This window comes from Ambystoma mexicanum, chromosome 3p (assembly GCF_040938575.1).
Source record: "Ambystoma mexicanum isolate Mex_15411 chromosome 3p, UKY_AmexF1_1, whole genome shotgun sequence".
Lineage (NCBI taxonomy): Eukaryota > Metazoa > Chordata > Amphibia > Caudata > Ambystomatidae > Ambystoma > Ambystoma mexicanum.
This window is the reverse complement of record NC_090925.1, coordinates 152,633,706-152,651,435: the sequence shown is the minus strand read 5'-3', so window position 1 is coordinate 152,651,435 and position 17,730 is coordinate 152,633,706. Positions and strand designations below refer to the sequence as shown.

At 44.4% G+C, this 17,730-nt stretch overlaps 1 protein-coding gene across 1 annotated transcript in view; it reads left to right on the top strand.

Annotated features, from left to right (window-relative positions):
- The window catches only part of LOC138579504 (killer cell lectin-like receptor subfamily F member 1), a 467,589-nt gene that overhangs the window by 377,868 nt on the left and 71,991 nt on the right, over positions 1-17,730 (top strand). The window contains exon 4 of the mRNA XM_069649826.1: positions 8,889-9,040. Within this exon, the coding sequence (XP_069505927.1) occupies positions 8,889-9,040 (152 nt within the window). The remainder of the gene's footprint in view (positions 1-8,888; positions 9,041-17,730) is intronic.

The window sequence follows — 17,730 nt, the reverse complement described above, 5'->3', positions numbered from 1 at the left end:
CCATGTGTAGGTGTCAAAGTGTCAGTCTTCCAGCCTGCCTTTGTCACGTGACTGGACACTGCGAACTCGGCTTTTCTTCATGTCTTTTCGTATATTTGATTTAATTCTACCAGTTCTCTTACGTATGTGGCTTATCTTGGCCTTTCTGAGCAGGATCCTCTGTTCTCTTCTCTCCTTAATTGTATCCAATTTTGGATTATTCCAGCCAGATAAGACCTTGGCTTCTTGGCATGGTCATCCTTAGCTGAGTTTTGCTCTGTCTCGATTCTCAATTTCCTTACTGGGACACACTCCATTTGAGGCCTTTTGTAACCTTTTTTCAATTCTGCTCATGTGCGTAGTGGACTTGCATTAATACATAAAGTGCTTCTTAAGGTATGGCGCTTGCCGCAATCTATCGACTATTAAGCATAAACAAGCTTCACAATTTATTTGCCTCTTGCAGTTACTTGCATCTGTACACGTTTAAACTAACTAAATATCTTCATCATGTATGTGGCATACATTTCTTCATTTTGACATCAACTTCTTCACCTTGGGCTCAAGATGTCAGTTATCCATGGTATCTCCTTGGTATTTCATCTCTTGTCAGTATTCATAGGTCATTTTATCTTCTATATGTCTGTCAGTCTGATTTCTTATGATGTCACCATTCATCTTCCTTCATTATCTTCTTTGCTTCTTCGGGTATTTTATTCAAACAACTGTAATATTGTTTAGAATGTAGGTATGGCTTTTTTTAATGGATACCTTACTGTCCAGGTTTTCTTAGGTGTCGGTATATTAATAGGTGCTGTCATCCTGATAGGTACTGAGAAGAGCCTGCGTGCTGTTCTCTGCTCATTTAACTGTTCTTAATACGTCACATACTTTGGTGTGAACTCAATAGGCAATGGGAGGGGGGCAATTGGAGTGGCGGGCGATACTCAACACTTCCTCTTCAGAAGATTGATTTTTTTTAAATAACTGTCGTAAGAATGTTCAAGGTCCTTATGAGTTCCTGAGAAAAAGCTGGCAAGGACGGATTGAGCAGGATCAGTGCAAACATTAGAGCTGACAAGGTTTTCAGAGAACAAAGCAGAGGACACACATCTCAAAGGTCTAACTGACATGATTCCTAGATCAGCCTGTGCATCTGTAAGAGATTCCACATATTAAGCAAGCCAGGTTTTCATGAGATGTTGATCAGATCAATGTAGAGAACTAACTTAAAAGTCAGACAAAGAAACAGGTTTTTTTTATTTTTTTTATTTAATTGTTTGGTTGATAAATCAACCTTTCAATATCATACATATACAGCAACAGAATAGAGTAAAAACAGTTATTTATATATATTACATCAAACATTTCATTGTTACAGTACGTCAAATTTCACTAAGAGACAAACATTTTCTTGACATTGTATAGCCTAAAACATCTTAAAGGTTATAATAATTCAACTATAGTTCATATCTTTCCATTTCCTGTCTCTGAATTCTTACAGAATTTCCAATCATGCAAAACTCACAATTTCGAATATATTCTTGAAAACATGTTAATCCTAAACTTTTTTCCTTAAACAAATTATTAGATTGGTTTAGATCACATTAGTCTGTGGATTCAATTTTCTCTAGATTTAATTCTAGAAGAAATTGCACAGTAGCTATACGAATAGCTTGCAGAGGAGAAGAAAATATTCTATTCCAGAATACATCTATAGTTAACAGGTTATAATTCTCGTATACTCTTTTAAAGTATTTACAGTGTAGCACCTTCAATGAGGAGCAGACAACTATTAGATGTTTTAGATTTTCCTCACAATCTGGCAGTTGGCTAAACCGACAAATATTCTGATGTTTTTTTAATTGTCCTCTTCTATATAAGATTTCTTTAGTAGGCCATAAATTGAGTCTAAACCTAAGATAGTGGTTTCTAAAGTAAGATGAAGGAAATTTAAGTAAATAAGATGCTGTAGTTCTCATTTTTTTCCATCCAAAAAGTTGGATACTATAATATTTATAATGTGAACATTGATCTAAGGTACACATCCAATCGTGCTGATATAATTTCTTCTGAGCACGATTAGGGTTTATTATTAACAAATCAATTGTTATATCGGCATCTACTAGCAAATTTGTAACAAAATTTCTCCACTTAGTTGGAAAAAAATGAGTAGATTTCAGCATATAAATGACCAATATATGAGATAGATCAATAACCTTTATAAACAACATAAATGTTCTCATTAGCGAACATGATTTCCAAGCATAAAACACAAACATAGAAAGTGCTCCTAACTCATAGCGTATCAAGGGCCCAGGAGTTGAATTTGGTAACTTAAATACTTCACGCCAAAATTTGCCCTCTAGTCGATCCCAAAACACACGTTCCCTTGGAAGTTTTGTTTCAGAACTATACGTCAGAATTGGTAAAACCTTTTGTGCATAATATAAAAGAACCAGGGAGCAGGTAAATCTGCCATATTTGTATAAAAGGACTTTTGCTTGGCATATTAATGTTTGCAATTTTTGTTTTATGTCCAGAACATAAGGAAGGTCAAGCTTCAAATTATTAATAATCACTCCCAAATATTTGTATTGTGGGGTGATTCAAATGAGCTCTTCCTGAAAGGTCCAGATGGGTGATTTTAGCGAGCAACATTTTCTATTACCACATTGCATAATCTGAGTTTTAGTTAAATTAATTGACATGTGATTTTCTTGGACATAATGCGAAAGTCCATTTATTAACCGTTGTAGACCAGACGGGGTTTTGGAGATTAAAATAAGATCATCCACGTATAAAATGCATGCAATTTGATGTGGCCCTAATTTCGGGGCATCTGAATTGATATCAATAAAACTCCTGCCCATATCTAAGATAAACAAGTTAAAAATGGTGGCCGCCAGAATACAGCCTTGTTTAAGACCCCGTGCTGTCAACATTTTCGAGGATAGTTGCACAGCTAAAGAAATTCTGATCTGGACTGCAGTAACTGTATGTAAAAGTGCAATCAATTTAATTAGTGAGCTGGGGCAGTCCATTTTAATCAATTTGTTAATTAAAAGTTGTCTATCAATTGAGTCAAAAGCCTCTCTAAAATCAATTTTGATATTTGCATAATGCTTTTATGGAATTGATTGCAGTAATATTTATAGCCGTTCCTTTGCCTTCAACAAAACCAGTTTGAAAGGCATTGGCATTACCAGAACTTTCAATCCAGGCCCGCAGGTCTCGCAGGATCAAACGTGCAAAGATCTTACCCGGAGTGTCAAGAAGGGCAATTGGTCTATAATTTGAAGGATTCTGTCTATTACCCTTCTTGAACACCGGGATAATAATAGAAAGAGTCCAGGATGTGGGTCATTTCTGTGTATCTATAATTAAGGTAAAAAGATGATATAAAATCTTTGCCCATACTTCCGGGGCTTGCTTTATCATATAATTAGAGATCCCGTCGGGGCCAGGGGCGCGGGAACGACTAGATTTATTAATGTAATATAAAATATCTGTTATTGTAAAATTTAGGCTAAAAACTCCTTGATAAGACTGACTGTACAAGGGACTTGAATCCTCTGCACAAGCATATAATTTTGTATAATGCTCAATCCATTGGGCCTCTGATACATCATTGATTTGTGAAGAAATCTGAGATTTGGCATTAGTCTTATTAATTAGGGCCCACATTTGAGCCGATTTTTTAGACCCCATTTTTTGAAGCATGCATTCACTGTCCCTTTGATAGAGACTTGCTCGATAGGCCTTCATCCAATTTTTATGTCTTGTTTTCAAGGACTTAAGAGCTTGCCATTTCTCTTGACTGGGAAGAGCCAAGACAACCTTCTTTTCACGTCTGAACCAGGACTTTTGTCTCTGTACTTCAGAATCAAAAATATGTAAAGGGAAGTGGATGGCCTTCACCTTATTTGGAGTACCAAATTTGTGCAAAAGTTCACTATACTCAAGTATATTATTGTTGCCTGATTTCAACTCATACACAGAAGACCTTTCAAATACTATGGCAAATTTCGCTAAATTATCTTCAGTCTAGTGTAATCTATGCATACCATTATTTAAAGACAAGGGCTAGGGAGTATTATATGTCTCCATTTTTTCCATTTGGTCCATAGTTTGCCATTTCAAATTTAAAATGTTATGGTCACTATCCTTGGAGGGGATCACACAGAACAGTTTAACATCCAAGAATAGTTCCCGATTGACATAAATAAAATCAATAATGGCACCAAGGCAGCCTCTTTTCCAGGTGTTCTGCGGTGGTGTATCACCTGGACAAGAGCCATTTAACATGATCAAATTTTTTGAGTCAATGAAAGAATTCCAGGAGGTCAGTCTGCTGTCAATGCGTTTGGAAGAAGAATCCAAACAGTGCAAATTTATATCTCCCGCCAATATATCATGAGGGTAAGTGGGGAGTTTGGTAATCTCTATCCACATATCTTCCAAATCTTTAAGAAATGCGCTAGTGGACATTGCAACTGGATTCCAGCATAAGTTTATTATCGCATATCTATGTTGTCTTGTTTTAATTATAATTAATTGAACAAATTGATTAGGAGCAGACTGATATTCAAGAACAATTTCTAAACTCGTTTTTATAGCCATCAATAGCCCCGATATGGGGCGACCATTCACAGATCACATTGCAGGATTGAAAACGATATCAAAGTTGGCCCACACTGGACGCTCAATGAGCCAAGTCTCTTGAAATAAGATGACATCATGCTGAGTCAACTCATTAGTGTTGTCCCTCAACAAATTAGCATGACCACGCGTGTTCCAACTTATCAAGGACATAGAAGATGATAGGTGTAGGGGGGTTTGTTACGGCTGTTGTAGAGGCCCTCGAGATATGGAATTACGATTTTGCGTACTTGGCTGCGCAAAATGAACCTGCCTCTGATTTGGGACATACGTTAATGTTTGACGGTTTTGTGGAACAAAGGTTGTTACTTGGGGTGACTCATCAATAAGTAACTCAAAACCCAATTCATATATTTCTCTTTTAGCAAGCCATAGTGTGTATAGCACAATGTGAGAGGATACCCATATCCGTGCAGCAGATAGGTCTCTCTCCAGGATGAATTCAACCAAATCAATGTCTGAAGATTGGAGGTCATCTAACAAAGGAATTTCCGCTAATAAGGCTAGTATACTAGTACGATTTAAATCATACTTCGGAAACGGTCTATCCCTACACCTAATTATTAATGAGTACAAAGGGCATTTGGATGTCATTTTCAAACCTTTCACTGGCAGTGACTTATTAATGTGCTGTGACGTTGTTCCCAGCAACTTACTTTGGTGTTGAATTTGTGCATTACCCCTTGGTACAGATCCCCGAGGATAGTTCCACTCAACATCTGATTGTGGTTGAGTAGCAGGTGATTCCGCCACAGACTTATTATGTAATAATGCATTTTTATTCAGGAAAGCCATATATTGTGCCACCATAGTTTTTATTGTTTGTTCTATTGGTGGATCAATTGAATTGAAAATATGTTGCTGGGTAACAGGTAAATTATGAGAAATGTAGCCAGTCTTTTCAGGTTCAGTATTTTCTTTCACAAAGGGCAATTCCGGGTCATTGGGCATAGATTGTATCTGAATCTCTCGATCCATGTCCATTTGTGTTATTATGTGGCTTTTCACCTGTAAGTTAGCACCAGAAGGTATCACCACAGGGGCTTTCATAGATCTATGCATAGACATATAATGATCACTCTCTTTTCTAATTTCAATACGTCTGGCTTCAAAGTTCTTGTCTCAAACCACATCGGCAGAACAGGGCGTCAGCACCGAACGGGTGTCTCCCGCCTTAGACTGTATTAACACATTTACCAAGTCCTTAGGTAGAGAGGGGGGTGTAGGTTGGAGATTGAACTCATTATTCTGTTCAAGCTCCTTCAGCAGGGCGTCTAATTGCGCATAAGCAGCGATTTGAGAAATACAAGGAGAGTTTTTGGCTTTCCTAGCATTAGCCAAATCACTATATTTTTTTGTACTGCTTCTGCAGCTAAGGTAGTATTCTTCTTAGGCAATGAAAGAGCTTTAATGAAAACCTTAGACACTGTTTTTGCCATCTTAACAGGTGCCTTACAATTTTTCGTTTTTTTCTGTGGCGGAGGCTTGTTTGATTTGATTGCCATTCCTGATCGCGTAGGGCCGTTAATCGAAAAAATGTTAAATGCTTGAATTGGGTCACTAGGGTGTTCCTGAGAAACAATACAGGGTACCGGATCAGTCAGGGCCTTTTCAATGGCTTTTTCTATATTTTGGGGCAACGGAAAAGCATTGTAGATTACATTCGGATAATCAGGTAACAGTTTAAATTTTGTAGACTGTGCGTGTATAGCTGGGCAAATGGATATAGTATCAGAGGTTAGTGGACTAACAAGCCTTTGATTTTGCTTTTTTTGCTTATTCATTTTCATGATGTGTGAGATAGAAAACAGGTATTGAGGACAGCATGGAATGCAGTGCATGACCCCCAAAATTGATTCGGTCAGAAAGCCACATCATCATAATCAAGCAGGTTGGAAAAAGTGAGGCAATTCCTGGAGGATCGACTGGCAATCCAAATGCTTAAATCATTGAGGCCCACAATCATATTTAAGGTAGTTTGGTAGCTTCCAATGAAGTCAACCCATTCATCAATGAAAAATGCTGGGTCGCCTGGAGGATGGTAGCTGATGATGAAGATGATGCAGGTGTTTGGGTCAATAAGACCTCTACAGGCTAGACACACAAATGAGAAGGTTAGGAGGTCATAGTTTCTGGGAGAAGGGAATGGCAGATCTAGCTTACAACACCTACAGGCTTTGTTGATTCCACTGCATAGCTGGGCATTGCAGCCCTCTGGAGGGACAATGTAAATCAAGGTTGTGCAGTTATAAAAATCCATGTCCTTGTCAATGCTAGAAAGTCAATCTCTAGATCTTCAGAAGGTCATGGATGCTAACTGCAGGCTTATTGGCATAACAGGCATTAAGAGTTGCAAATCTCCATTAAGATCTATGTTGAGGTGGCCCATTGAGAGTCTGGGCCATAGAGAGAAGGGGGTAGGAGACTGCCTCTCATAGTAGAAGAGGAGGGGACCCACAGGGAGAACTAAAACGTGCTGAGCAAATAAGGGTGTTGCGAGAGGGAAAGTGGGAGCGACAGGTGGGGGAACAGAAGCAGATAGGTAAGAGACTGAAGAGTAAGGTTGCATAGAGGCAGTGGAGTAACTTTGCTGAAAATGTTTGGGGGGGACATGACATCTGAAGAAAAGCTGCCCCAGCCAAATGAATGGGGACAAAATGGTGTGCCATAAAAGTTGGGGGGGACAAACACCCCTGTCCCCCCTAAAATTACGCCCATGCACAGAGGGGTCAGATAGAAGAACAAGGAGGAGAGAGTTGAAGGCAGGAGGGGTTGCATGGCTGCCTTGAGCCATGATGACTACATTATTGTAATTGTAATTGTTTATTTATAAACTGCGTATGCACAGGTGGAGTGCTTCAAAGCGCTTCAAGGTGGGAAGGGAATGAGGAAATATAGTAATCATTCTTAGGCCTTGAAGTTTCTGAATGAATCTAAAACAGAGAAACTAGCATACTAGGCCTGATGGCATTTCTCCTAGTGCAAGTGCATGAAGTGTTACAATTGGGGAATGGGGGGGACAGAACAGCGAACATTACTAATCCTACATTTAGGTCATGCATTCATACGGACAGAGGTGCACGGAGAGAGGGGTGTGGGAGGAACAAACACGTCCAGTTCATCAAGGCCCTGGGTGAAGTGCAGAGAGGTTGCCTCACTCGTGGAGCGTAAGCTGAAAGTGCAGTAATGCTGAACATAGTGCCGTGGCCCAGAGGCAAGTGCAAAGTCTGGTGGGGGGGCATTAATGACAAGTTTCAAAGGCAAAAGTGATTTGCTCTGAATGCTCCATCTTTTCCCCCAAATGGTTCTATGTATCCAGTTGGTGATGAAGTGTTGGCCATATGCACTTTGCAAGCTAAAGGGTCATAGAAATAGAAAAAGGCTACCTCATCAGTCAGGTTCGTCTGGGTTGCATCTTTATATCCTAAAGGCAGAGTAACAGATGTTTTCCTATTGCGGGTGTGAAATGAATGAGCCATTCCTGACTTTTATGTTCCCCTCAGATTGCTTTCTGATACCAGTAGAGCGGCATTTATAACAAGTTCTGTAAAACAATTCCAAATGACGTGGCTGAAGGAGCTAGAACTGCAGAGCTAGACATGTAAGCTGTCATGCGTTATGTTCCATCACCATCTGCTTCTCTCTAGTGATTCGAGGGGGGAAACATGGGCTTGTGGTTTGTAGGCATTTTTAGACATGTTTGTACTCAGAAGATACTTCATAATACTTCACATGCAGATTATTTGTTGTGCAGCCAAACATGGCCTTGTTGAGCTTATTTCGGCATATATTGCAGTAAATGGGAAATTAGTCAAAGTGAATACTTAAAACAGTCACCTGAATTTCTGGACACTCCTACAGGGTATTTTTGTGATTTTTGGGAGCACCCTTTTTGCTGTCCTCTAAACCCCCACCCAAAGATTGGCAGCCAGCTCCGCCTCTGCCAGCCAGTCAAGATGTAAAATAAAGGAGCATGGATGGAGACAAAGACTGTATGAAGTGTTGTGGTCCTAGTTCTCGACACCATGTAATGTTCCTCAATCAGCACAGTGCAAATCTCCACTACCCCAAAACACACGCATTCGGCAGATGCTGCACGTTGCTTTATAGTCTTTCGCGTACATCCTTGGTGAGAAATTGTGGAATGGGGATGACGTGGGCGCTCTTTGTGTCCGTGATGTGTTTGACTCTGTCAGTGGTGAATACAGGTACTGCATGTTAATGATGCTTCTGCTCTCTCTCATTAGAATCCACGTGTGAGATCTGCCCTTACAAGTGGGTGATGTCCAAAGGGAGATGCTACTTCGTGTCTGAGGGATTTCTCTCCTGGGACTCCGGTAGGGACTACTGCCGGTCCCGTAAAGCTGACCTCATTAACCTCGAGGACGCCAATGAAATAGTAAGTACGGCCTTGAATGGGGGCTGAGTGTGCAGTACAAAAATGGTCACTGGGCTGTGATGTTTCCCGAAAGGCAGATGCACTGGTCACTGGGCTGTGATGTTTCCCGAAAGGCAGATGCACTGGCCGTTGGGCTGTGATGTCTCCTGAAAGGCAGATGCACTGGTCACTGGGCGGTGCTGTTTCTTGATAAGCAGATGCACTGGTCACTGGGCTGTGCTGTTTCCTGATAGGAAGATGCACTGGTCACTGGGCTGTGATGTTTCCTGAAAGGCAGATGCACTGGTCACTAGGCTGTGAGGTTTCCTGGAAGGCACATGCACTGGTCACTGGGCTGTGATGTTTCCTGAAAGGCAGATGCACTGGTCACTAGGCTGTGAGGTTTCCCGGAAGGCAGATGCACTGGTCTCTAGGCTGTGAGGTTTCCCGGAAGGCAGATGCACTGGTCACTGGGCTGTGATGTTTCCTGAAAGGCAGATGTACTGGTTACTGGGCTGTGAGGTTTCCCGGAAGGCAGATGCACTGGTCACTGGGCTGTGATGTTTCCCGAAAGGCAGATGCACTGGTCACTGGGCTGTGAGGTTTCCCGGAAGGCAGATGCACTGGTCACTGGGCTGTGGTGTTTCCCGAAAGGCAGATGCACTGGTCACTGGGCTGTGATGTTTACTGAAAGGCAGATGCACTGGTCACTAGGCTGTGATGTTTACTCAAAGGCAGATGCACTGGTCACTGGGCTGTGATGTTTACTCAAAGGCAGATGCACTGGTCACTGGCCTGTGCTGTTTCTAGATAGGCAGATGCACTGGTCACTGGCCTGTGCTGTTTCCCGAAAGGCAGATGCACTGGTCACTGGGCTGTGAGGTTTCCCGGAAGGCAGATGCACTGGTCACTGGGCTGTGATGTTTCCCGAAAGGCAGATGCACTGGTCACTAGGCTGTGAGGTTTCCCGGAAGGCAGATGCACTGGTCACTGGGCTGTGAGGTTTCCCGGAAGGCAGATGCACTGGTCACTGGGCTGTGAGGTTTCCCGGAAGGCAGATGCACTGGTCACTGGGCTGTGATGTTTCCCGAAAGGCAGATGCACTGGTCACTGGGCTGTGATGTTTCCCGAAAGGCAGATGCACTGGTCACTGGGCTGTGAGGTTTCCCGGAAGGCAGATGCACTGGTCACTGGGCTGTGATGTTTCCCGAAAGGCAGATGCACTGGTCACTGGGCTGTGATGTTTACTCAAAGGCCGATGCACTGGTCACTGGGCTGTGCTGTTTCCTGATAGGCAGATGCACTGGTCACTGGGCTGTGAGGTTTCCAGGAAGGCAGATGCACTGGTCACTGGGCTGTGATGTTTCCTGAAAGGCAGATGCACTGGTCACTGGGCTGTGAGGTTTCCCGGAAGGCCGATGCACTGGTCACTGGGCTGTGATGTTTCCTGAAAGGCAGATGCACTGGTCACTAGGCTGTGATGTTTACTCAAAGGCAGATGCACTGGTCACTGGGCTGTGAGGTTTCCCGGAAGGCAGATGCACTGGTCACTGGGCTGTGATGTCTCCTCAAAGGCAGATGTTTTGAGATGAATGCATTCTATCTTCTGCTACCAACTGTTCCCATAGTGGCTGCTTTGGAGAAAGCTACTGCCCCTCTCCCTCTGCTTGGGCCTCGCAGGTTTACAGACACAGCTGAAGACTGTATTGTTAACAGTCTACCGGTATAACGAGGGGCGTTAGCTTCCCAGTCATTGCGGCCAAACTGTGGAACTCAATCCCCCAAAATCTGGGAGAGGAACAACCCTACTGGGTTTTCAAGAAACATTTGAAAACTTTGCTTTTCATGTAACCCATCAGCTGTAACTTTGTCCAGTAACTCTTTCTATCTACTGTGTCTGCTTTTTGTAAGTGTCCTGCATCTAGATGCCCATGGGTTTAGTGCACATTTTAAATGTAAAAATAAATAAAATAAAATATACGGAAATGTACAAATTGTTTTCATTTTATAATGTCTAGGACTGTTCAGTATATAATATCTCAATTCCACCATGCAATATCATTATTTCCAGGTGAGATAAACACATTTCATTGTATGATATATGCAATTTACTATAAAATATATAAGATTCATTATATCATTTACTTTGAGATATATATGTTCTATTTAAGCGGTAAGACCCAATCCGGTGGGCCGGATCGGGTGTTATCGGCCCAGGGCCCGAGTTAAAGGCACGAGTGTAGTCCGTGTTCTGAGCAACCTGATTGGTTGCTGCCCACGCCCCAGGTGCTAACATATCATATATACTTTAAATTATATAATATATTGTTTGTGTAACAAAAAGTAAATATTTAAAATCCTGAACTATGTCTCTAATGGCCCCTTATACTGATCGTTTTTTTCTTCATTTTTGGTACACGCCATTGCATCACAGATGTGTGTTATGTGCCCACGTCACAATTTTATAACAGAAACAATACCTAATGAAAAATGAATACCAAACTAGCTGTGCCTTCTGCTGCTCTTTAACTTTCATCATTTTGTTTGGGGCAAACTATTTATGAATTGGTCCAGTGGGTTATTTTGTCTGACGAGTGGATCTGGAATAGAAGGAAACATGTTGGAACACATGAATTAATTGTACATTGCACACGCACAAACTTGCATGAATGGCTTTAAAACAATGGGTCTCTAACCTTTGACTCTTCTGATGTTATGTACTACAATTCCGATCAACCCCAGTAAGCATAGTCAATCATGAAGTATCGTGGGATTTGTAGTCTAAAGCATCTGGATAGCAACTGATTACAGAGCTCTGCTTCAATCACAGTAATTGATAGATCACTAGCAGCTGCTTTTTCAAATGCCAAATATAGATTCATGAGGTTTCCTGGGACTAAAACTGCAAGTAACTCACTGACCTATCGTCCTGAGATTGGGCCTGTCCACTGCACGTGTCACCGATCTCTCTAGTAGGGCCTGACCCTACAGGGCTATCCGAAACAAGGAAACTAAACCTGCCATGACAGAACTCTAAACAATATTCTGCAAGTAGCAGCTCAATGCTTCCATGCAAAACGTCCTGTCCTAGGCACTGTCCTCAGGGCATCACAATCCTGCGCAAACACCCACTCCTGGTCCACAGTATGACCAATTCTACGCAAAGCAGGCTAATATTTTCCCAAGTCACCCCTATCCTGTGCACACTAAACCACAGACCAATACACAAACTGCAGGCTTCTTCTGACAAGAATGCTACATTAGACAAATGCTTCCTATTGCACCCCATCCCTTCCCAAATGCACCCCATTCTTCCCACATAAAAGGCATCCCCGCACAAGACTCCCCGTTCCTCCACAAGCTCATCCTGCACACTAGTCCGGTACACAGAGAACCACAGACCTACCTGAGAAACTCATAAACAACCCACATTGCACAAATCCTGCCCGGAGCACCCCAATCCTTCTCCAACATACGCTATCCTGCCCATAAATGAGGGAGTCCTTTTAGGCCCCTACCACAAGTCATCTGCACACTTATCCTGTGAACAGAGAACCACAGATGAATCGGAGAACCTCATCTATCTCACAAGCAACCCACATTACACAAATCCTGCCGCGAAACCCCAATCCTTTCGTGACACTCACTATCCTGACAAAACATGAGGGAGACCCTTACACATCTTCCATGAGCACATCCTGCACATCACTCCTGTGCACAGATAAATACAGAGTGACCCATGAACCTGAGCCTGCTCACAAGCATCCCACATCAGTGGTCGAAGTGTACCGAAAAGAAGTAGTGGAACTTTGTTCCCTACTGGACTGCACCGCTCCACACAGATCCCATCTCCGCACCCCCTCTGATGCACAATAAAACCCCCCAAAAACATGTGCCTGCTCTCTAAGGAAACACCCTGTGCAGTGCACTGAAAGTGCAAGTTTCAACTTTTTCCTACACTTTTATTTTAAAACGAAACCGTTCTGGAACGGTTTCTTTTTAAAATAAAAGTATAGGAACTGTAAAACCTAATTAAAAATGAATAAGAGCACCGCTCCCGCCCACTTCGACCACTGTCCTACATTAAACTAATCCCACCCAGCAGGGTACCACAATCCTTCCACAATGCACCCCATCCTGGCCACACATAAGGCAGTCTCACACACAAATCTGGCACAGAACTCTTCTGTTCGAACCCCTAATGGGTGAGGCCCCAGACATCAACAAGAGCAATCTTGGATGTTTAGGTTCAAATGGTTGACACCATTAACGAGCATGAGACACACTGAGATAACAGAAAAAATTGCACACTTCAAAAATTGGTAATCTAATTTGCTTTTGCCACATTGTATACAATTCATGAATCCTTTGTGAAGATGAAGGCCTACTAAGGAAAAATTGGAGACAGCACGAGTTAAACATCAATGGCATATTTTATATTGTCAAATTGTATACCAGCAGGGACACCTTAGCAGCAGTATTAAACCATGCCCTGAGTGTCAGGCAGCGCAATCCACCCGTGTTCATTATTTACACTGGAGACTGTGCTGCCTGTCTCTAAGCAGGGGCATACGTCCCCTACAACACATTTTCAGGCCGATTCATGTAATTAATGTGCGCTGAAAATTTCTGCGGAAGCGTGCGAAAGCGTGCAAATCGCAACGCATGTGTGAAAATTGCAGCGAAACCCACACACATCGATTCATGGAAGTCCGTGCATGTGTAAATCCATGGATGTGCGCTGAAATCCTGCATGGCGCACACTTCACCAAACAGCGTATGCTACGCGCACAGCGAAAGTGCACATAGCGCGGCACACACAACAAAAGTAGACGGAATACAGGGTGTAACACGCGGAATGGGGAACAACGCGTGAAAATGTGGCCGTTATGGGGGAAGTACAGGAGGCAAATGCGCGGAACGCCCACAACACGTATTCATGGAATCAAACAGGGCTAACGCGTGCGTCAAAAAAGACGCGCTAATCTGGAAGCACGTATGCCAGCAGGAAGCAGGTGTGCACGGACCCGCGCAGCATAAAAGTGTGCGCAAACAACAAACAAGCTCAGACGCTACGATGAATATACCGTTCCTCGCAGCGGTGGTCGTGGGATACCGCAAGAGGAGGAGGAGGATAGTCAGGGCCAGAATTTTTACACGCAGGACCAGCCTTTTTGGGATGCCTGATGACCAGGTGAATGGGAGGTACAGGTTTCCACCTCACATAATACTCAACCTGGTGAGTGGTGGGAGGATGACCTCACATCACCCACCCTGTGCTCCCAAGCACTAAGCCCCTTGGAAAAGGTGCCCAATGTACTGCACTTCTTGGCTACTGGTTCATTTCAGTGGACAAGTGCCATAGTGGGGGGGGGTCACAGGCCACGCAGTCACGCTGCCTACACCAGGTATTGCTCATCATGACTGCATGCCCATCAGTCCGCAGGCCCATATACCTGCCCAGAACACCTGTAGAAAGGCAGGCTGTTGTCCAGGACTTTTACGGGGTGGCACACTTCCCCAAAGAGCTAGGTGCCATTGATTGCACCCATGTGGCTCTACGTCCTCCCAGGGCATCAGAGCACATCTATAGGAACCGCAAGCACTGGCATTCCATTAACGTGCAGGTAGTATGTGATGCCAAGTGAATCATCACCCCAGTATATACCAACTATCCGGGGTCCACTCATGACAGTTTCACATACAGAATTGCAACCCTAAACCGGGACCTAGAAGCTGGGCGGCATGGCGATACATGGCTGCTTGGTGAGTATAAATGCCACTGCACATACATGCATGTCAGATACTGAGTAATGTCACAACCCCACTAATGATACCCATCATCACCTACCTAGGGGACAGTGCCTACCCTCTGAGCACCCACATGATGATGCCAATTCAGAACCCCACCACACCACCCAAGGTAAGATACAACACAGCCCATATTGCAACCTGGGGCATAGTGGAGCGCGCATTTAGAGTGCTCAAGACACGCTTTCGCTACCTTGACCATTCTGGTGGGCAGCTGCAATACCCTCCCCCAGTAGTGTGCAGGATCATAGTGGCAGCATGTGTCCTGCACAATGTTTCAACACGCCGGAGCCTGCGGGTGGGCATGGTGGTGCCCCCATATCCCCAACCACATGCACGGCCGCTGCACATGGGAGGGGAAAGGGCACATGGTGAGGTAGCCCGTACGCAGCTGGTGGCTAATTACTTCACCTAAAATCACATGCTTGGGGAGTACACACAGCCCTGGCACATACCAGCTGACAATCAATGATGATGACATAAGGGGTAGTCAACTGTCACAACCATACCAGCCTGAGATTGGTCACCTGGAAGTGTTACATTGTGTGCATCCCTACCTACCGAAAGACAACCAATGCTGTGTCATTAAAAGACATACATCTATGCTGCAAGAATGATTACCACCTTGCAAAATCCTACATGAAAATAGCATCATGTCACCCAACCCCTCCCCATCTCCACCACCCAACACACCATGGCATGTCATGCAATGTGAAAGCAAACAAAGCAATGCACAAGACCTGACACAAGTGTCACAAAGTGCACTGTCCCAAATGGAAACTGCCTACAGACAATATGCTCCCAGTAATCAATAACAAACAGCACACATGACCAAATACTTGCCACCAACACAATACAGCAACACAGCATGAAACAATGCAAAAACATGACAGTACTAAGTCAAAGGGCCTCATTACACGGATGGCGGAGAACCATGGCGCTATTAGCGCCATGGTTTATGCCGGTAAAATACCGGCACCGCCTTGGCTGAAAGGGGAATTACCGCCCCATTCCCAGGTTGGCGGGGCGGTAATTCCCCATTCACCATTGCCCTTCCCCATTCCCATTTTTGCCCCATAGGGCTCAATGGGAATGGGGAAGGCGCTAATTACGGTACCGCAAATTGCGGTACCATAATTAGCTCCCTGGGTCCCTTTGCGGGTTGGTTTTTAACGCCAGCAAAAAGCAGGCGTTAAATCCCCCAACCCGCAAAGGGACCTCGTAGTAAGGCGGTAAGGATTTACCGGTACCTGTATTTTACCGGTACCGGTAAATCCTTACCGCCATCCGTGTAATGAGGCCCAAAGTAATGGTAGTCTTACAACCTGAATAAGCCAGCACATCGACCCCTTCCAACTGTAGAGTGTTGCTGCCATGCAAATGTGTCAGTGTGCTGCATATAACATGAACTCCATCTGCAAAGGAGACGGCCTTGTGAAGACATGAGGAAGGAACCTGCGAATTAGGAGGAAGCCATGGATGCACACAGTATTGACTACAGACTGCCCACACAGCTCATGGGAGCCCAATGTCACTGTGTAAGTCACTGTCACTTGGTCACACCCGTTGCAAACCCATGCAAACTGGAAGCAGGAGGGGTGTGTGTGTCAAAAACCCAAGCATCTAACCCAAACTCAGGACAAGCCTGCAAGTGCCCAGCCGGAATAAACAGTGGATGCCCATGGGAGCCACACAAGGCAACACACTGTAAAACATTTTTTTTTTTAAAAAACTAAAAAAAAAATGGCCATGTGGGGGACGGGGGGAGGCCACCCAGGAGGTTCAAGAACAGGGTGCACACCAACACCCACCTGCGTGGATGTTGCGGAAAAAAAAATACCTCCATGGGCTCATGGCCTGCACGGCTATGCCATTGTGGGAGAACTGCTGTCGGTCTCTTCACCCTCTTCTGCTGCATCAGGAGGTGGTGGCACTATGGGAGGCAGCCCACGCAAAGCCCTGGTATGATCCTCCATGGCAGCAAGCATGCGGGTCTGGAAGGTCTGATTCTGGAGGATTATAGTGTGGAGATCCCCATGCAGCACCTCACGGGTTGCCTGCATTTCTGCACGCATGGCCTCGCCTGATAACCGGATCTCCTCACGGGTTGCCTGCAGCTCAGCTGAGAGCGAACGTGTGAGCTACTCCAGCTGCTGTTCTGCCCTAAAATTCCGGGAAGCCTCAAGTTCAAGCAGACTCTCCCTGAGGTTATGGAGTTCTACCCTCAGGCTGCCCTGTGGCCCTGTGACTCTATTGATATGGCTTCACGCAGAGTCTCCAGTGCCACCCGTCGGTCCCTGTTGAACGCCAACATGTCTTCCCTGTGTGATGGGCAAATGAAGTCTGTTGCCTGCTGTTGTTGCTCCATCTGCCTTTCAGGGGGGATAATGGAAGTGGCCACCCTCTCCATTGCCTGAGCCATCATTTCAACTGATGCTGCCTGTTAGGTTGCCATACCGTACATGCTGTTTTCCCATACAGTATTGCCTGGTGGTGCACGGCCACCGTGTCGGCGGGCACCACACCTGTTCGGGGCAAGGCGATCTGCACCTTGCTGTGCTGGCACTGCCTGAGAATACAGGACTGAATTCCCCCTCTAATCTGCTGGCCCAGGAACAGGATCAGGTGTTGTGGAGTGTGACCCTGCATCCGTAACCGCCAAAGGCGGACCTTACAACACTGACATCCCCATAGAGGGTTCTACTCCTGGTGCAGGTTGGTTGGACAGAACAGAATCCCTGCCAGAAGCACTCACTTGCGACAGCACATAAGTCTCATCATCCGACTCAGCACCTGAATAGAGGCCTGGGGAGGTGCACTCAGAGACACCCCTGGACAGTATGTTATGCAGTAACAAAGGGTTTTCACCCACCACCACACCACATCCTCCACTGGTGCCT